The sequence below is a fragment of the Pinus tabuliformis genome, chromosome 6 (assembly GCF_031772625.1).
Source record: "Pinus tabuliformis cultivar Carrire ecotype Pingquan chromosome 6, CPIR1, whole genome shotgun sequence".
NCBI classification, from domain to species: Eukaryota; Viridiplantae; Streptophyta; class Pinopsida; order Pinales; family Pinaceae; genus Pinus; species Pinus tabuliformis.
Genome location: NC_142292.1, coordinates 1014350167 through 1014372849, shown reverse-complemented (window position 1 = coordinate 1014372849; position 22683 = coordinate 1014350167). Strand labels below are relative to the sequence as shown.

At 37.4% G+C, this 22683-nt stretch overlaps 1 protein-coding gene across 1 annotated transcript in view; it reads left to right on the top strand.

The window, feature by feature from the left end:
- The first annotated feature begins 7192 nt into the window (after positions 1–7192).
- Positions 7193–22683, top strand: part of LOC149262427 (Mitochondrial glycoprotein family protein) — a 28852-nt gene continuing 13361 nt past the window's right edge. Inside the window, exon 1 of the mRNA XM_089424548.1 lies at positions 7193–7587. Coding sequence (XP_089280674.1) covers positions 7336–7587 — 252 coding nt within the window. The 5' untranslated portion in view covers positions 7193–7335. The remainder of the gene's footprint in view (positions 7588–22683) is intronic.

Below are 22683 nucleotides of genomic sequence, written 5' to 3'. Positions count from 1 at the left end.
AACCTCTGAGGTCCTTATTCATCTAAGTACTGCTTATATCATCATCAACTAGGAAACTTTCTTCTTTCATTGCTTCAGCAAAATCAAATACAATCTTAGTACTTTTGTTTGCAGCTTCTTGAAACATGGACATCTAACTGTAGTTCTTTCATTCATTCTTCAAGGTATTCATCATGACTGTCATAATATGCCCTCCCTCTCAATTAGGGAGATATACCCTTTCTTCTATCCAGGCTCCCTCTTAACTTAGGGAGATCAATCACTTCCTTCTTCTATAACATCAGAGAACTTTTCATGACCTCATTCATTCTTACAGAGTCAAGGTCATCTTGATCATTATGACTTCCTTCATCATGCTTATACGAACATCTTCGTCATCTTGAAGATTATGTACCTGCAAAACTTTAACAACAAGTACAACCAAATAGAAGCATGAAGTTAATTATACCAAAATTATGTCAACACGGAAGCATCAGAACATTCAAACTCTTAGACATCAAATACCTAAACATAGTTAGGTTCATAATCAACAAGAGATACATACTCAACTTCTTGCTAGGGTTTTGTCACAAACCCTAGAATACATTAGCAACACAGTCAAGATATCAACCTCATTATATCTAGGGCCTCAATATTATCAGAGATATATGACAGACTCTACTACGATTCATTGCAGACCCTTGATTCCATCTTCAAGACACAAAGCCTTAGATATCAACAATTCAATCAAATAACAATCCAACCATAATACCAAGGTTTCAACAATATGCTTTTACGTGACATACTTCTACTAGGGTTTGTAGCAAACCCTAGATTTTTATCATCAAAGCTAAATTATATAAAAAACAATATCAACACATCCTAGAATATCAATCTTCTACTAGGGCTTTGTTACAAACCATAGAATTCACAAACTCGCATATACATATTTAGGATACATTTCACATCAATATCTACTAGATAAACCCAAGACACGAACATCAATACTTCAAAGTTAGAAATACAACATTTTTTCTTCCAGGCTAGGTTTTCGATTCCTAAGGTCTTATTTTAGCTAATACAAGGGTCTTACTTATAAACCCTAATTTACCAAACCTTAAATATCTAGGGTTTCAATACATAACATAGACATTGATAACAAACCCTAAAGGACTAGGGTTTCCATCACAACAATACCAAAACCCTAAACATCAAAGGAATAGGATTTATAGACTTCATCAACAACACTAAGTAGACTAGGGTTTCATAAATATTGACATACCCTTAGGTTAGGGTTTTACAGTGAACCTTTTTAGGGTTCCACAAGAATGATAATATAATGAGGGTAGATTCAATCTAATGATTAATCACCCTAACAAGAATCTTGTGATTCAAAACCTTTGTATGGCATCAATTCTTGAATGGCTTCCTTTGCAACAGAAAGTATATCCTTTGAAGTTTCCTCCATAACCTTTGAGCATTCGACAAGCTTTAAGCAAGGAAAATATAAAGAAAAAGGTTATTAACATACAATACAAACAAGTCTCGACGTGAGGAGGAAACTAAATATGAAAAGATGAAAACAAGATACTTATCTTTTGGTAAAATGGTGGAGTCTCCCTCTTAATCCAATCTTGAGAGAAACCTACAACTTCATCAAAATAATTCAAAAAAATGCTCTAACAAGACATGTTATTCCTAGAGACTCTAGAAATCAAAACATAAAGTGAAACAATTCAAAACTTAAAATAGGAGACTAAGAGGGATATGAGGGAGAGGACTTAGTAGTATAATTCCTTGACTTCTGATTTTTCAGTCTTGTTCTTCTTAGGTGGAGCTTCATCAGTAATATTTGCTTGATTCCTATCTCTCTTCTTATTCCTTGGATTCTATGGACATTGATTTCTATAATGACCCATCTTGTGACAATTTTAGCATTCAATCTTTGATAGGTCTACGTTTTTCTTTGGTCCCTTGAACTTCTAGAAGGTTCTCTTCTTCTTATGATGAGTAGTATATGCATTCGAGGTGTTTTCTTCTTCATCCTCCTTCTTGTTGTTTAATAATGATATTCGGGCTTCTTCTTGTCTGCATGCATTCTACATTTGTTCAAATGTTGGAGTATCCTTCTAACTGTTGATTCCTAATGCAAAAGCACTCTGAGATTTCGGTAGACCTAGAAGAGCAGTAATTACAAGTTTTTTTTTTGGTACAATTTCATCTATTGCTTAGAGTTCATCTCTAATTCTTAGATATACTTATAAAGTAGGATGCCACATTATCATCTTTTGCCATCTTAATAGTTCTTAATTCATTCTCGAGGCTTGCTATTTGACCATTGTTCTTGATGGTGAATAACTTGGAGAGAGCCTCATACATTTCTTGAACATAATCTATGTTGGATATGTATGGAATTAGGTTGTCCTTAACTCCATCCACTATTAGGTTCATGGCTACAATATCAGATTCTCTAAACTTCTCTTTCTTTGCTTCATTTGTAGGCTTCTTGACTTTCCCTTGAACAATATTCATTCTTTGCGTTTTTCGAGGATATTATCTATCCTCTTTTTCCATGCCATGTAGTTGGAGGCTCCCTCTAGCTTGTTTTCTGATCCGAATTTAAACAGGAATGCAATAAATTACAAATATAACCATAAATGCAGAGATGAAACAGAAATAACACTTCCTTTCATTAAATATCAAATAATGAAATATGCTTACAAACAAAGTGGAAATGAGACTAGCTCAGGTGATGGTATCTTATATCTGAGCAGAGATGTGGTGGCTACATGCCTCTGAACTAATTTACAATGAGGCTCAAGGGCCTTTTTATTATTGAATAATAAGAAAAAACCCTAAACAACCAAAACCCTAACATGAGGAGATGTAACACCATGAGTTTATGGGCCTCGTTGGGGTTAGTTAGGCAGCCAACTTCCCGGGGTTGTAACTTGGTCATATTATCTCTGTTTCATGCGCATGATACCTTGTTGGAAAGAGCTCTCCGAGGACTACGACTGAAAACACGTATTGATAAAATTGCCTTGCCAAAAAAACGTCCTTTAGGGCCTCAAAACAGCTCCGTAAGTTTAGGACTTGAAAAACTGCTAAGAATAGTAAATTGTGTTAAAAAAAATATCACCTGGATCATTTGCTACCTTCATTGAAGTGATCATATTGATATGTGATATTTCTTATAACTTGACCTTAAGACTCCTTATTCTCCTTTCAATAGATCTTTAGGGCTTGAAAACGGCTCCGGAAGTTCAGGACTCGAAAAACTGCCAAAAATAATAAATTGTGTTAAAAAAAAAACCAATATCACCTGGATCATTTTCTACCTTCATTGAAGTCATCATATTGATATGTGTGATTTCTTATAACTTGACCCTAAAACTCCTTATTCTCCTTTCAATAGATCTTTAGGGCCTCAAAATGGCTCCAGAAGTTCAGGACTCGAAAAACTGCCAAAAATAGTAAATTGTGTGAAAAAAAAACCAATATCACCTGGACCATTTTCTACCTTCATTGAAGTCATCATATTGATATGTGCTATTTCTTATAAATTGACCTTAAAACTCCTTATTCTCCTTTCAATAGATCTTTAGGGCCTCAAAACGGCTCTGGAAGTTCAGGACTCGAAAAACTACCAAAAATAGTAAATTGGGTAAAAAAAAAACAACCCAATATCACCTGGATCATTTTCTACCTTCATTGAAGTCATCATATTGATATATGCTATTTCTTATAACTTGACCTTAAAACTCCTTATTCTCCTTTCAATAGATCTTCAAGTTGCCTTTCTCTTCCTTCTTTCAGCGTAGCTCTGATACCATGTTAAGAAATCAAAAAGGCAGAAAGATTTTCTTATGTTGATGATTACTTGTGATATTATAATGTTCTTATTAATTTCTTAATATTCTTCCTTTATCTTTTTCTCATCAAGCAACCATCAAAGCAAAAACATGAAGATCATGGACACCAGATGTAGGCACTTAGCTAGGGCTAAAACCCCTATATTGGGGAAAAATCAATTAGAATCTTCCTTCAGTAGATTCAAATCAAGATAAGACTCCAAGACCTCTTAGACCTAGACAAAGACCTCCTTCAACCACCAAGTCAACCCTTCCTCCTCGTAGATGTCCTTTTCTCAATCTTCCAAGTGTCAATGTTTCAAAGTGTAGCTTTAGATTAGAATTTCATTCCCTAGCAATAGATTTTCGACCCCCAGCTTTGAAACTTTAGCCCTACAACAAATGCATAATTTCTGCCCCAACTTCAGCTCATAATCTTCGCACGTGTGAGAGGAAGGTAACCCAAAAACTCAATTTTCTCCTTACCAGCTTCTCTTTTCCTTTTCCAACAATTTCGTACTTTTTTTGCTAGTGCATCTTAGAGATCGAACTTGTAAGATGATTTTCTCCAAATGAAGTAAAGTTGCTCAATATATAGGCTTTTTGTGAGGTTGAATTGCCCTAACCTAGGTTGACTTGGTGTGGAGGTGTCAAATGACCATTTTGACTAAAAAATAAATCTTTTTACATAGAACAAAAGCCCAAGTAGGGTCTAATAAATGTGACAACGACTTTAATGACTCATGACGAACCCTAGAAATCTTTAATGGAGACTTTTCCCTATAAAATATTGACCAAAACATGAAACCCATGCTTTAATAAGTCAATTACGTTAATAATAAAACAATATTTTTCTTTCTTTTGATAAATACATTACATCACGACTTAAATGCAATTATGAAGACCGACACTAGTTACATTCTTCAACAGACCATAACACCGATGTACCTTCCCAACTCTTCGCATGCTTCCTCTCTACGCTAGTGTAGCAGACACTAACTTACCATCTATGTTTTGTCCTTTGCAGCGATGGGGTGGCCATGCAGGGCACTAGGTGGAGGCACCTTGTTTCTTTTCATTATTTTGCGTAACCATCATCACTAGCATTGCATGGCGTGGCAAATGGGCACCCCATAAAAAAATATTTTTTATTTTATAAAAATACTTTTAAAAACTCAATGAAAAGTTATAATAAACATATAAGTTAGTCATCATAATTAGTAAAATAACTATTTAAAACAAATAATTAAACATAATTTTTATATGAAAAAGATAATTTTCTATCAATATTACTCAAGAGTTTAAGTAACTCTAATTATTTAATAAATCTAGTGTACATTTAGAGTGTCACTGGTCGAGTTGCCTTTAGTGCGACTTTTTGGAAGCTTTTTTGGTGGGCTTTTCCGGTCTAATTTCTCTAAAATCTGACACGAATTTATTGAAATCGCAATCTTGATAGATAACCCCTGCACAATCAAAGTGCTCTAGGAGTTTTTTAGGGTGCTGAATCCATTTATACAGTGAAAAAACCAGTTTAAATAACACAAATCAAAATTTCACCTCAAATTTTTCCCCTAAATTCCGGCACCAGAAAGTCCAAAAAATTACACTAAAGACAACTCCCAACACATTACCTTAAAAACCATCCTTTTTAAATATGAATAAATATATTTAATCTTGAAAGCAAATTTTCCTCTATTATCAAAGAGACTTCAAATATATCCTATAAACCAAATTAATCTAAATAAACCTTAGTCTAAGAAACTTCATCTCTTTTTTTTTAATATTATACCGTACAAATTCCGTTTTACATATTTAATTACTTTTCAATCATATTACTTAGTTTTTATACAAAATTCTTTTCACATATTTAATAACTAGATTGGTTACAAGTAAAAATATGTGGAATTTTACCTGGATGCGGGTGTTAATAAACAACATTAATGAGGGTTCGCTCAAGACGGGCAGCTGGCCTTGCACATGGATGGCAAACGATCTTCATGGCATGCGCATTTAATCGGCTGCTGGACGGAATGTTGGTCGCACAGATTGGCATTAATGTGCGCCTGGTTCGAGAGTTCATGCTCAAGGTTTTATGTATGGCTCGATATTTGGTTCACGCCATTGCTCCTGGTTCTTTTCACCTCCGCCCGTTGTTCTTCCCGCACCCCTGCCTCGCTCAGATTGTTTGGAAGCTCGCCTGGTTATTTGGTATTGCTGGGTTCCTCTGTGCTCAGTCCCTCTCCCGTCAGCTCTGCCATCTTCCCTTTCTCAGCTGGTCTGTCATTCTGAGAATGCCTCGCCGTCGAGGAGTCTCTCGCCGAGGAGGTAACACCGGTAACAGAGGCAGAACCTCTCGGTCTGCTCCTCAGAATGTCATCCCCATTACTTCGGCCTCCCCGTCCTCACCGCCCTCTGGCCATGCTGGGCCTCTCCCGCACAATTCCTTTCAAACTACCCGGTTCACCTTCCATAGCAGGCTCAACAGGCCAGTTTTGTCTGCTAGTATCACAGTTATTCTTGCTGAGGAAGAGGACAATCCCAACAGCTCAGCCCACACCACCACCTCTCAATCTCAGGAAGACAACGTCCTTCAGGGGGAGATGGCTGGGGTGGTGTTTAATGCAGACAACATGCAGGATGACACCCCTGTTTCTGAAGCGCCTCCGCATCCGGCTGATTCAACACAGCACGAGATCCTTGCCTGTGGACCGACTCATTGTGCAGGCAGCATCCTCAACCTGGTAACTCCTCCAGAAGGTGGCATCGAAGGAATTGAAGACAATGGTTTCGTCACCTGGGTTGCTTCGTCTAGCCAGGTGGATAAGGACATGCCCGACTCTCCGCAACATGCAGATTAAGGCTGGTTCATCACCGACGGGTGGCATTCTCGCCTTCGCTCTGTTTGATTTTTGCTATGTGTCTTTGTTTCTGGGTCTCTGGTTATGGGTCTGGTCTCAGTTCTTGTTTAAGTTTTTGGCGCTAGCCAACCTGTTCTTAGTTTGCAGCAACAACTCTGGGTTTGATGAGTTCTGTTTTGCCTCTTTTGTTCATGACGGGCATGACAACATGCGTCTCAGTAAAGCCTCTGCCGGCGATAGCTATGATATGTTAGACTCAGAACAGAATTATTTTTTAGTGGGTCACTGTCTAACAAATCAAGTTTTTGAAGTCTGTAATCCGGAAATGGCAGATAGTAGGATATGTATGTCTCAGAATCTCTGGCTGAGGGCTGGCCTCTGCCCCCTCTGAGGTCTCGACCTCCATGTACATATTTTTCTCTTTTTTAATAGAATTAGTATTTACGCAGAAAAAAAAAAATGTAAAATTTTATGAATTAGATACAAATATATGGAAATGATCCTACATAAATGAGTTAACGCAGTGGAATCTAAAACATTGCATTCTGAGATAGTTTTTGTTCGTCTAAACCTTTTCATACATTTGCAAAGTTTTAGAACATTGCATCATCGTACCCCATTAATATGCCAATCTCACAGTCATGCCTGTTGGATTTCGCATGAAGATGGCGGGCAGTGTGAGCAGAACAGTGTTACGAGCGCAAAGAAGGCTATGCGCCTCCAGTTTTGGGGTTCCCACGCTCATAAAAAATGATGAAAAATGGAGTTTCCGGTGGACACAGCAAGCACGTCGTGCTCATTCTTCAAGCGGGAGCTCTGTCGCCATTGAAAAAAGCTTGTTGGCACACCTGAAGGAACAATACCTCGAAGCCTCCAGGATGCGCCCACCTCCAGTAAGTTAGCATGCACTTTTTTAGATTCAGGGTTTATGGGAGGTTTATAGAACTATTTGACAACATTCCTGCACTCTTTCTTGTTCGTTTGTGTTTTAGGGTTTAGGGGGTTCTAGTAATCTTGTTGCGCAATTTTTGTTCTTTGTATCGAAGGGAAGTTGTACAGCTTTCCTGCACGCTTCTTTCGCTACCTGAAAGTTTTGTTTTTATGCAGACTAATTTTATTACAAAAAAGTTACAGTTGTACCTATCCTTTTATCTTGGTATAATATAAGGAGCATTTTTATACATTTTTTTCCTGATCCGGTGTGTTATTCATTGGGCTTATGTTCTTTCATTATTTTATGAAAATGACAGTATGGCTCAAGCAATCTATCCCTGGAAGTGCATTTTCCTTCTGAAACAAATTCACTTATATAATAAGGAAGCATTGCACAGTCTATACAAGGACAGCAGGGTAACCCATTAAACGATACTGCTGCAATTAATAGGCAACCGACATTTATTTCTGGTGTCGAGTACCTTTTGTAATGGCTCGTGAGGGTCGATACAAGAAAAGACAATACATAATCTTTCGTAAAAGACTGTAAGGTTTGATGCAAGAAAAAACCGAACTACATCATGATAATTATATCGACATAGGAACGAAAATAAGTAAATAAATATATTGAATATGAAAGTTACAATGACTGAGTACAATGCGAGGCAATATAACTTATACTCATGCAGCTTTATATTCAGCTATGTCTATTTGGTACAGCTATTAATATCTTCTATAATATTTAATTACTACTAATCTATGTTGAACGTAGAGGGGTAGCAGGTGTGGACCGAGGTTGGGGGGGGTTGTGGGAGGGAGTTGGGGCGTTGTTTACAACTCTGTAGGGCAACAAGAATTAACATGTGCCTTGGGATTGAGAGACCTCCAACAATCAGTCTGAAGCTCTAGCTTTGTTACAAAGTTTCATGCTGTTGTGTGTAAGACATGTAAAAAGTTAAAACTCTCGTGGTCATTGGAGACTCCATGGTAATTATCTGGCAAATAAGGAAGCTCTTAAAAGTGAGATCTCAAGGCCTGTACAGACTGATATAAAGAATACAGAGAATCACCGGTCATTTTGAGCAAATAAACTCTTTCCACATCCTTTGTCATTTAAAATCTGAAGTGGATAGAATGGCAAACAGGGGTTCACTACTGAATCATGATCAGTTGCTCCAAAATAGGGAGGGGAATTATTTTGCAATATCTTCCATGATTACCACAATTATCAACCTATGGTACAAACATCCCCAATGAATTGATGAGCAAGTGGCATATGAACTTTATCACCATGCAAAGACACTTAACTTACATCACTGCACAGTACTCTTGTAATCCATCGGCACGCTTGAGTGTTTAATGTAGGGAGAAACAAGCTTGTCCAATGGTGGTGGGATAAGGGATTCAAGTGTGGTTTCGATTAGCTTCATGGAAGCATTTGTTGCAGGCAAGGGGCAATTTGAAATGTTTGTTTGCTCTCTCACGTCAATGCTGGAGACTAAGACTGCATTGTAGACAGTTTGAGGTTTTTTCTGTGCTGGAAGATTGGGGTTAGGGTGCACCCTTCGATTTGGTTCTCACCCTCATTTGCAATGGAGAATATAAACTGTTGCAGCAATGGTACTGCCTGCAGCATGGATGAGTTCCATCAGCTAATTCGAAGCCAGGTTTGTTAGTTAGAGGGATTGTAGACAGTCATCTCTCAAATGACAGACAATGTGCATAGTCAGATGGAGGAAATGAAGTTTAAAAATTTCTGATTTGGAGCTAAGGCTGTATATTCAGAATACTCAGATAAAGCCCTTGATATCTGAGCAAAATATGGCTGCCTAGATCATGCTTGATTCTGCCAGAATTCCCAAGTTCCAGGGCACAAAATTTGAGACAAAACAAAACGAGCCAAATTCTGCTCTATTTTCTAGAATAAGAATTTGGCACAGATTCGAAGGAGCAAACCTGTAGTGGCATGAAGTATAGTAAGTCTAAGGTTGTTTAATTCTGTTTTTGCACAATTCTGTACTGGGAGGTATCTTGTAGTGAGTTGAGCACAATTCTGTATCGAGGGGAATTATTTTGCAATATCTTCCATGATTACCAATAGTATAAACATCCCCAATGAATTGATGGACAAGTGGCGTATGAACTTTATCACCATGCAAAGGCACTTAATTTACATCATCCTCCATCTTGTAATCCGTCAGCATGCTTGAGTGTTCAATGAAGGGAGGAATGAGCTTGTCCAATGGTGGTGGGATAAGGGATTCAAGTGTGGTTTCGATTAGCTTCATGGCAGCATTTGTTGCATGCAGGGGACACGTCAATGCTGGAGACTAAGACTGCAGTGGTGCCATTGAGATTAAAGAATTGCCAAAGTTTGAGTGTAGACAGGTCCAGGTCTTTTCTGTGCTGGAAGATTGGGGTTAGGGTGCACCCTTCTGTTTGGTTCTCACCCTCATTTGCATTGGAGAATATAAACTGTTGCAGCAATGGTACTGCCTGCAACATGGATGAGTTCCATCAGCTAATTCGAAGCCAGGCTTGTTAGTTATGGGGGTTGTATACAGTCATCTTTCAAATGGCAGACAATGTGCATAGCCAGATGGAGGAAATGAAGTCTAAAAATTTCTGATTTGGAGCTGACGCTGGATATTCAGAATACTCAGGTAGAGCCCTTGATATCTGAGCACAATTTGTTTGCCTCGATCATGCCTGATTCTGCCAGAAGTCCCAAGTTCTAGGGCACACAATTTGAGACAAAACAAAATGAGCCAAATTCTGCACTATTTTCCAGAATAATATTTTGGCACATATTCCAAGGAGCAAACCTGTACCGGCATGAAGTACAGTATGTCTGAGGTTGTTTAATTTTGTTTCTGTACAATTCTGTACTGGGAGGTATCCTGTAGTGAGTTGAGCACAATTATGTACTGGCAGGTATCTTGTAGTGAGTTGAGCACAATTCTGTGTTGAGGGGAATTATTTTGCAATATCTTCCATGATTACCGCAATTATCAACTATAGTACAAATATCCACAATGAATTGATGGACAAGTGGCATATGAAATTTATCACCATGCAAAGGCACTTAACTTACATCATCCCCCAGTACTCTTGTACTGCGTTGGCATGCTTGAGTGTTTAATGGAGGGAGGAATGAGCTTGTCCAGTGGTGGTGGGTTAAGGGATTCAAGTGGGGTTTTGATTAGCCTCATGGCAGCATTTGTTGTAGGCAAGGGGCAACTTGAAATGTTTCTTTGCCCTCTCACTTCAATGCTGGAGACTACGAGTGCAGTGGTGACATTGAGATTAGAGAATTGCCAAAGTTTGAGTGTAGACAGGTCGAGGTCTTTTCTGTGCTGGAAGATTGGGGTTAGGATGCACCCTTCTATTTGTTTCTCACCCTCATTTGCAATGGAGAATATAAACTGTTGCACCAATGGTACTGCCTGCAACATGGATGAGTTCCATCTGTTAATTTGAAGCCAGGCTTGTTAGTTAGAGGGGTTGTAGACAGTCATTTCTCAAATGGCAGACAATGTGCATAGCCAGATGGAGGAAATGAAGTCTAAAAATTTCTGATTTGGAGCTGATGCTGGATATTCAGAATACTCAGATAGAGCCCTTGATATCTGAGCACATTATGTTTGCCTACATCATGCCTGATTCTGCCAGGAGTCCCAAGTTCTAGTTCACAAAATTTGAGACAAAACAAAATGAGCCAAATTCTGCACTATTTGCCAGAATAAGAATTTGGCACAGATTCCAAGGAGCAAACCTGTAGTGGCATGAAGTACAGTAAGTCTGAGGTTGTTTTAATTTTGTTTCTGCACAATTCTGTACTGGGAGGTATCTTGTAGTGAATTGAGCACAATTCTGTGTTGGGACATATTTTGTAGCGTGTTGGGCGCTGTTTCAAAGTGCTGTTATAGACTTAGAGCATTGTTTCAGACTCCAGAGTGTCATCACAGGAGAAGCATTGTCAACTTGCTGTCACAGACATATAAGTTCTGTTACATTCGGCATTGCTACCAGAGATAGGGCATGTTACAGCAAGAAGGGCTGACGCAAATTTTCCCTAGCCATACAATTTTGAATTTTCAGATCTGCAAGTCAATTTTGTTCTTTTCCAAGTATCTACAATTTCAAATTTTGAAAATATGTATATGAAAAGATTTTTGTGACTTCAACAGAAGGGTTGTAGCTTGCTTTTTGTGTGTGATAGGACGGCAATAGGGTTGTCAAACACTAAATTTTGACAACAATAAAGAGGTAAATTATAGACCACTTTGGTGTGTTCATTAAGGCCACTTTATCCCATGTCATGTTTGGACGGTAGTGAAAAATCTAATGGAAGAAATTTTAACAATTGGAAACACAAGATGCTTGTGATTTTTGAGTACGTGTTTAGACATAATTTTCTTGGGAAAGGATTTTCAAAATGAAACATATGAGGAGGGTCAAATTGAGTATTTCGTTTCCATATCAAGAGGTTACGACACTGATCAAGCTCTCAGTAAAGGATGAAATGGTACTTAAAGTTCAATATGGAGGTGATGTTTCAGAATTGGGAGATGTATGAAGAATATGCATGAAACTTCAGACAAAGGTAGGGTATTCTTCTTAAAGATTAAGTTATTTTTGATGAAGATTGAAGAATGTGATTCTTTTCAATGCATATGCTAAAAAACAAAGATATTAGAGACCAACTGAAAGAAATTGACAGAGAGGTTGAAGTTGAAGATTTGGTGATAATTACTTTGAAAAGCCTATTGGCTTCATATGAGAATTACGTGGAGACTTTGAATATAACTCATATGAGAATTATATGGAGACTTTAAATATAACTCTGAAGGCACTGATCTGAAATTTGAGAAATAATTTTTTGCAAGAGGACAGGTGGGAAGGGCTGTTTGGTAGGGACAATAGGAATGGAGAATCAGAGGCAGCCCTAGTGGCAAAGTTCTAGGAAATTACAAGCCATGCTAACATAAATAAAGCCAAGTTTTCCAGGGAGCAATGGTGGGATGAAAAGCACAATCGAGGGTCTTATTCCATGTTGATGTTTTATATAGCAGCAGAAGGTATTCCCTTCTGGACAACAAGGTATAATATATATTTTATTTATGTACAACAATATATATTTATATATTATATTATATATGTAATGTAATATATAAATATAAATAATCAATAATTAATTAATAAAAAGAAAAGACATGTCTATTAACGAAAAACATATATATTGGGGCCCTATATTGTAATCAGACATCAATAGATATTTCATATATCTTATATCAATCTAATAATGTTTACTCAATTGTAAAAATGAAATTAAGGTTGAGAGTTTTTCAAGTGTGTAATTATTGATCATAAGACAACAATTACCAAGATTTGAAAATAAGAAAGAATTCAACATGGTGTCAGAGCAAGGTTAAGATCCCATGGCATGTTAATTTTTGCAACTGCGGTAAAATTCCACCTTGGACAGCTCAAATGACCGAGATAATGATTTCATTAGATTCTTCTTTTTGAGAGGACCAAAATCGACCTAAAGATCACCCAATTTGGTTAAGCGGAAGTTGAGTTATGAATTATTTTATTCATACATGTATTATGGAATGGGTTGGCCCTAACCACATGAGTAACTGCTTGGGTCAGTCTTAACCCCAAGTGAACCCTTAGGAAAACCTATAAATAGAAGAGACCTCAAGATCATTTGGACACATCTTCTCTTCTCTTTTGTCTTGGTTTGCACAGGTTCGATAGAAGGAGTTTGCTCAAGGGTCCGAAATCATAGGCAAAAGGTTCGCTCTGGGTTAGGGTCTTCTGGATCTCGGTCGCTGGCACAGAACAGGGCATTTTGGTCCCTGGATGCTGGCACACAAGCTTATGAGAGTGATTAGAGACCCATAGTCGTTGGCACAAAGGCTTCAAAGACAGATATGGAGGTATTGGTCCCCGATCGCTCGCATAGAGTGATCCCAAGAGTGATTAGAACATCTCGGTCGCTCGCACAACAACTATAAGGAAGCGACTCTGGGTTTTAAGTGTATTACGCCACAGTCGCACACATAAAGACTTTCTGAGAGTGACCGTGCAATCACAATCACCAGCATACAGTGACCGGGAGAGCAACCAGGGATTTTCGGTCAAACACAAACAATTTTGATTAAAGCGACTCGAGTTCAGATCTAGGGTTTGACATCTTGACTTCAGTGATTTGGTAGATATGGGTTTCTTGCTGCTATTATATGAATTTGTAGATGTGTAGATCTGGTTTGTTAGTATCTGCTGCAAACATATGTATTAGGCTCATTGACAGTGACAATAGTGCTCAACAATGTTCGACACAGTGACATCGATATAGAACAGTTGACATCAGTTTGTGACAGTACATTACAACCATCAGTATGAGGGTTTTTGATTCCTAGCATGATTAGATCTGTTTCATGGATATCATTATTGTTTTGTTGCATAGATAAGTTATGGATCATTGTACTCTCTTTTGCTACATCATTTGATGACGATCTAAGAAGAAGAAGATTTGCCAGGGTTTTCCCCATAGTGTGTTTTGCCCTAGTCTTGGACCAATCCTGGTGTCTCTATGTGTGTGTATGCTTTCTTCTACTATTCCTTTTATATTCCGCTGCATTGATGATGATGGTGATGTTGTTTGTTTCTATGTAATTGCATATGCTGATATATAATGGTGTAGATTTGAATAATGTAATGATGATATGAAGAAAATTTAACATGGTATTTTCCAAAACAACTTCGTAAAGAAGAAGAAGAAGAATAATTTACATATCATTTCGTAATTTTTTTTTTACAGTTGGTGATTTATAGGTCCATGGTTTTGGTAAACAATTTGCCCATGGTATTTCCTACCATATAAAACAAAACAAAAGGCTTTCGTAAAGTGAAGTGCATGTTAAGACAAACACTACTCCATAGTTGGAGATAAGTTAATTTAATTTGCCATTTACAAGATGGTGTGCAATCTCAGAGTGGAAGATAGGCTAGATGGAGTAGACAATTTCAGATCATGGAAGCATATAATACTTCTCATCCTAGAAGAGAATGAGCTATTGGATTATGTCAAGAAAGACCTCCCAGAACTAGAAGAGGAAGAGGCCAAGGCAAAGCATAAGAAGAATGTGATCAAGGCCAAGAGGATCTTGTCAGATTCAATCAAAGACCACTTAATTCCTCATGTATCAGAATTGAAGACACCAAAGGAAATGTTTGATGCCTTATCAAGATTATATGAAAGCAAGAATACAAGTAGGAAGCTAACTCTAAGGCATCAACTCAGAAATGTAATGATGAACAAATCAGATTTAGTTTCTACCTACTTCATGAGGATTTCTCAGATCAAGGATCAGCTAGCAACTATTGGAGATTCAGTGGATGATGCAAAGCTTGTGACTACAACTCTAAATGGTTTTCCTTCTTCTTGGGATGCATTTGTTCAAGGAATTTGTGCAAGAAGGAAATTACCTAAATTTGATAAGCTATGGACAAATTGTGCTCAAGAAGAATCAAGACTGATATCCAAGGCACAAAAGACCAATGATGAATAAAATCAAGCTCTTGTTGCTCATGTGAAGAAAGGAAAAGAAAGAAGAAACAAAAATTTGAAGAAAAATAGAAGATCAGTTCCAGATCATAAGAAGGATGTATCTAAGATTAGGTGTTACAATTGTTAGAAGTTGGGACATTTTGCTTACCAGTGTTTTCAAGGGAAAGGAAAAAGAAACATTATGCACATGCAACATATATGGAGGAGTCTACATCTCTGAAAAAGACAAGAGAGACAAAAGATGAAGAGTATGTCTTTGTCTCAGTTGTCACAGGCACCATCACTTAAGGAAGCGATATTTGGCTAGTAGACAGTGGTGCTTCCAAGGACATGACTAGGTTCCGAAATTCTCTTACAAATTTGATGAAAAGGAGTTCATCCCTTCAGGTGGAACTTGGAGATGATTCAAAGCATGTAGTAAAAGGAGTATGAGAAACATCCTTCCAACTTGATTCAGGTAACTCCTGTTGAAGAATGTAACTAATTTCGGTCTTCATAATTGTACTTGAGTCATGATGTAATATATTTATCAAAAGAAAGAAAAAGAAATTTTATTGTTAGATAAATTGACTTATTAAAGAATGGGTTTCATGCTTGGGTTAATTATTTTTAGGTCAAAGCCTCCATTGCAGACTTCTAGGGTTTATGTCAAGTGTCTTTGTCCATGTCATAATGTAAAGAACCTTTCTTGGGATTTATTTGTCAAAGAAGAGAAATATTTTATTCTAAAATAGGTCAATTAGGTCTCCTCCACCAAATTCGGCCTCAAACTGGACAAGTCGACCTAAACTGGGCAGCAGAATCACTATATCAAGGCAACAACTCGACCTCATTTTTCACTCAGTCATAACATGTTGGATTTGCAACTTCTGGGGCTAGAAAAAGTGGAATTTCAAGGAAGAAGAAGAATAAGAATAGCGAAGGAGAAGGAGGTCTCTCACAAGCATAAGAAGTTGAAATTCTCTCTCTTTTTCCCACACTTGTGAAGTTGCTGGAAGGGCCGAAATTTTGTTGGTGCTGGGAAGGCCAAAATTCTGATGCTGTTGGTGAAGCTGGGGCCAAAATTTCTCAAGTTGATGCTAGGTTGAAGTTGTTGGACAAGAAGAGACTATTGAAGTGAGCTAAAACATATTGGAAGGCTGACTTGGTGGAGGAGGAAGGTTTGTTGGTCTAGGGTCTTGATCCATCTCATTTGAATTACTAAAGGAAGAGTTCTTGACTGGGTTTTCCCCTATATAGGGGTTTTTCTCTGGCTGTGCGCCTACATCTGGTGTCCTTGATTCTTCATGTTTTGGTTTTGATAATTGCTTGATGAAATAAGATAAAAGAACATAAGAAAGATAATAATAACTCAAAGAAATCACAAGTAATTATCAACAAGAGAAAGTCTTTCTGCCTTTCCGATTTTCTAACAACTCCATTTCAATAAAAGATGTATTGCTTGTACAATATTTAAATAAGAATCTTCTCTCTATCTCTGCTTTAGAAGATCGAGGCTTCAAAGTAGCTTTTGTTGATGGCCAAGTCCTTTTATGGCCTAAGGGTTCAAGTATAGATTCAACCGATGTGATTGGTGTCCGAGAGGGAGGATTGTATAAATTAAAGGGACACCCAACACAAGCTCTTGTACACAATAGTATTAGCTCTAGTGAGCTATGGCATCGAAGACTTGCTCACCTCAACTACAAAGCCTTTCTAGTTTTGAGCAAAATGGTCACAAGTCTACTAGATATGCAGGTGGAGCATGATGGAGTATGCAAAGGTTGTGCACTTGGCAAGAATGCCAAGGGAAGTTTTCCAAGCAGTGACAATAAATCCAAGGGGATCTTGGACATTATACATTTAGATGTATGCGGACAAATGACTGTACCATCTCTAAGTAACTTTTTATATTATGTCACTTTTATTGATGATTTCTCACACAAAACATGGATCTATTTCTTGAAAGCAAAAGATGAAGTTTTCAATAAGTTTCAAGAATTCAAGGCTTTAGTAGAAAATCTCTTTGGAAGAAAGATTAAATTTTTGAGGTCAAATAATGGAGGTGAAAGATGAGTTCAAAGACTTTTGTAGAGAAGTAGGATTAAGAGGGAGCTGACAACTCCATACAACCCCCAACAAAATGGGGTTGTAGAGAGAAAGAACAAATCAATTGTAGAAGCAGCTAAAGCAATGATCCATGACCAAAACTTACCCATGTATCTATGGGCAGAAGCATCCAAAGCAATTGTATATGTTTAGCACAAAAGTCATAAGATATTAGGGAACAAGACACTAGAAGAAGTATTCATTGGTAAGAAACTAGAATTCAACCACTTGAGGATATTTGGTTGTCCAGTGTACATACATATTCCCAAGGAAAAGAGAACAAAGTTATAGCCTTTAGGGAAGAAGGGCACCTTCGTTGGATACAACGAGACTTTAAAGGCTTATAGAATATATATCTCTAGACAGAGAAAGATTGAGATTAGCAGAGATGTCACCTTTTATGAAGAGGCAACTGTGAAAGTTTCTGAATCTACACATTAGAAATCCTACTGCAATCATTGGTTTATCATCTCCTACTTGTTCTTTACGTTCAACAAGTTATTTCTTTATTTAAACAACGATGAAAACACTATTGCAGACTACACATACATACAGATCATGAATTGAAATAAAATGAGACAAATACACAAGGGACACTGTTATTTTTGGACAAAAGTCCTCGGAAAAACCTAATGTGGGAAAACTGGTGCAACAACTCTGAGGGTTTTATTATTAAGCAGTAGTTTTGAATACACTCTTGATGCCCTCTCGGCTATCTAGTTACAGAGATAAAACTATACTGGTAGAAACCTTAGTGAGATTACCTTACTTCACCCGGCAAAAATCTCTCCGATCTAGCAACTGCACTGATCGTCCCCGGCTACAACTGTGCTACCCCTACGCAGTAGCCGCGTGGGCCTGTGTGGATCACACTGGGACACTGCATCAGCATTGCGCTGCCTCCTTTGCCTCTTGAAGCTCTAGCGTCAGCCTTTCCGGCTGATTCTGCTACTCCCCAGGTTGAATTCTGATTTCTACTGGAGGGTGGCTCTTCCCTTTCTCTAGAAATGTGTGGGCCCTTCTCGGCACAACGTCAGCCCCATAGGGTCCGTTCTGCCTCCTCTGACGTCTCTCTACCTCTCTCTGCTGTGTATTCAAGGTCCCGGAGAAGATCCTCTGACCTCAACTATCCCTGCCCCTCTGCCGCAACAGGTCACTTGTTCGATTTTCTCAGCGAACCTCACCCCAGAAATTTCGAACTCTTTCATCTCTCAAGTGTGTCTCCAACTGACTCTCAAGCCTCCTCTTATACTTTTCCTGTTGATGAATCAATGACCAAGATTAAGTCCCTAATCGACAACTAAGATTAAAACAGACTTGATTCTCGTCACTTAGAAATTTCTCACCCATATTCTTATTAATACCCATTAATATTTTTTATTTTCCTAAGTTTAGACTTAGGAACCCATTAAAAATATTAATTATTTTAATAACTCCTCGTCTGGGTGGAATTTCTTCAAATGATTTATGGGTTCTGGAGATCTCATGTGTTCTAGCCCCTCCACAAAATTTCGGAGCTAGAGCACATTTGATACTACCCAAAATCAACAACAACTTTTAGGAAACCTAGAGAGTCTCGTGTGGACGAGGACAAAGAGGAGCAAGAGGCTCCCAAGGATACAATGATGATTGACTGACTCTAGAAGATTAAGGTGAGACAATAGAGCTAGAGATATCGGTAGATCCACCCAAAGAGGTTACAGTCATCAACAAGAGACTAGTATGGCTCCGAAACACATTGCGGGAAGCAAAAAAACATGTAGTTTCCAGAGGCTCCTTTAGAGAGAGCAAGAGACCACACAAGTTTTCTAGCTATGTTGCGCTAATGAGTAACATCATTGATTCAGAACCTTCCACTTATGAGGAAGCTGCAAAACGAGTGTGGAAGGATGCTATGATGGAAGAGTACCAATCCATCATGAAAAATGATGTGTGGGATGTGGTTTTGAGACTAGAAGGGAAGTCAATGGTGACTTCAAAATGGATCTACAAGATCAAGCATGTTGCAGATGGTAACATATAAAAGTACAAGGCTAGATTTGTGGCTAGAGGATTCTCCTAGAAAGAGAAAAAAATTATAATGAAACATTTGCCCAGTAGCCAGGTACACTTCTATTAGATCTATCATCTCTATTGCTTCTGTTATGGGTTGGAAATTACACCATATGGATGTAAATATTACCTTCCTGAATGGTGTAATTGAAGAAGAAGTGTACATAGAGCAGCCACAAGGTTTTGTGATCCATGGGAAGGAGTCCCATGTTTGTAAATTGAAGAAATCTTTGTACGGGCTTAAGCAGGCACTCTGGGAATTTTATGCTAGAATAGACAGTTATTTGATGAGCCTGGGGTTTACCAAGGGTAATGCAAATCCCAACCTTTACTACAAGGTTGAAGATGGTTTCTCTTTGATATTGGTACCATATGTAGAGGACCTGTTTCTTATAGGGGATGAGAAGCTCATAGATGGGTGCAAGAGGGAGCTCACTTCAAAGTTCGAAATGAAGGATATGGGTTTTGATGCACTATTTCTTGGGATTAGAAGCATGGCAAAAACCAGATGAGATCTTCCTTAGCCAAAGGAAGTATACAGTTGAGATCCCACAAAGATTCAAGATGATGGACTATGAGTCCATGGTCACACTTGTGGTTACGAATTTGAAGTTCTTGAGTGATTCTTCTTTAGATTTGGTTGATCCCACGATGTATAGACAATTGATCTGATACTTGATGTACCTGATTAATAGCAGGTCGGATATATGCTTTGCAGTGAACACATTCAGTCCATACATGGTTGAGCCTAGACATGTACATTTGGTAGAAACAATGCATGTTTTGAGGTACTTGCATGGTACGGTTGGATATGGACTCAGATATGTCTTCGACGGTGAAGTAAAGCTGCAAGATTATACAGACTTTGACTGGGCACTGAGTATAGTGGACAGGAAAAGCAAATCAGGATGTTGCTTCAATTTGGGATCAGGTACAATCTCATGGTTTAGCAGAAAATAGTTGTCAATGGCACTCATTACAACAAAGGCAGAATATATAGCAGCCAATGATGCAAGTCGTGAAGTAGTGTGGCTTTGGAAATTGCTTGCAAGGTTATTTGATCTAGAGTTAGAGCCAACTTTGATATACTGTGATAATCAAAGTTGTGTGAAGCTTTAAGAGAATCCAGTCTTTCATGACAAGTCAAAGCATATAGAGATCAAATACCATTTCATCCAAGACGCAATACAGAGAGGAGCAGCGAAACTCTGGTACATATTCACAGATGAGTAGACAACAAACATTCTCACCAAGCCTCTATCTAAAGTGAAGTTTGAATACTTCAGAGACAAGCTTGGCGTGATGTAGAATGTCCACCCTCGTTGAGAGGGAGTTGTGATGTTTCTACTACAACGGGTAGATTCTCTTCGTTTGGCCAAGGGTTTACTACATCAGTCATGTGTAGTGACTAAGAGAGTAATGAGTAGCTTGATACAAGCCTTGCCTATGCCATGTGAAGTGGCTAGGTGTGATTGGGACTACTAGGAGAGGAGAAACATCATAGATACTTGCAACATAGCCTTGAGACTATGGTGGTAGTCTTGCCCATACCATGTGAAGTGGTTGGGTGTGATTGGGACTACTAGAGGAGAACATCATGGAAGAATACCTTCCTCGCTAAGAGGGAGTGTTGATGTTTTATATAGCAGTGGAAGGTATTCCCTTTTGGACAACAATGTATAATATATATTATATTATGTACAACAATATATATTTATATATTATATATAATATATAAATATAAATTATTAGTAATTAATTAATAAAAATAAAAGACAATGTCTGTTGATGAAACGACACCTCGACTCTATATATATATATATATATATATATATATCTATATATATCGGGGCCCTCAATTGTAATCAGACATCAATAATACCTCCTATATCTTATATCAATCTAATAATGCTTACTCAATTTAAAAAAAAGAAATTAAGGTTGAGAAAATTTTCAAGTGTTTAATTATTGATCATAAGGCAATAATTACCAAGATTTGAAAATAAGAAAGAATTCAACATTCCAAACATCAGACCACAAGCACAAATACTGACATAATCGAATGTAAGTGAGAAGAGGAATTTTATGTTTTTTGTGGCTAGAAACAAAGAAGCCGTTGTGAACAAAACTAATTGTTATAATGGTTCCAATGCATCATGATGTTTTGCTAATTGGAAACACTACTATTCTGGTTTTGTAAAAAATAGATCAAAGCTTGGTTCTATTATGTTGTATGGCAGAGAAGATTACAAAGTTAAAACTTAAAAGAAAAGGGAAGTGTGCAGATCCATATGAAGGTAAAAATATGCTCTTCCTAAATATATTTTTTGTTTTGGGATTAGAGAAAAATTTACAATTAGTTAATTGTATTATGAAGCATAACCCACACATAGATGTTGTTTCAACAATAATAAATGCTTAATTTTGCCAAAAATAACAAGAATACAATTGCTATGTTTGTGGAAAAACAAGGTTTGTTATGATTGATTGTTAAAATTGGCAACTAGGGCCAAACTCCATGTGGATCACCTTATTTATGGCTCCTTCTCCCCAATCCGCTCCTTCATTGCTGCCATCCGCGTATTCTCATATCCACATCCCTCTTTCCTCCTTCGATTCCCCTTGCTCGAGTGCTTGTTGTCGCGTCTCCCTTACCCGTGCTATCTACTCTATCTCGCAACTCCCCCTCGCTTGAACTCCTCTGTTGTCGCTCTTTCTCCATCCCGCCGCCAGCTTCAACCTGGCATGCATAAAACAAAACATTCGACTCTCTTTTTTTATTTACATTCAAACAAACACTTGATTTCATCTTCTTCTTTCTTTTTGTTTTTTCTTTTGGATATGCGTTAGGATTTGTTTTATTTACTTCTCATATTTTTGTTTTGATCTTTATTTAAATTAATAAAAAGAAATCTCAAAAATAAAAATTTTACCTTTTATTATTTTCGATTCAAATCCCATTTTTTTATTTGCTTTATGGTTGGGTATGCTTTGGGTTCCTATTTTATTTCGATTTAATTTGATTTTTTTACTTTGGTTAACTTATTCATTTTTTATTTTAAATTTGATTTTTATTGTTTGTGTTTGTTTAGTTTAGGATTTGCATTAGATTTGTTTTTGTCTTTTGACTTTTGGATTGGTTTATTTTGATTTGATTTTATTTTTGTTTTATATTTTTTCATTTTCATTTTGTATGACTTTTTGTTTTGATTTTTTCATTTTCGTTTTTTTTTTTTAAATTTCATTTGAAAAATATTTCAAAAAACATTAAGAAAATTTAAAAAATAAAAAAAATTAAATTTTGGTGACTTTGATAATCTAAGCTTTCACATTT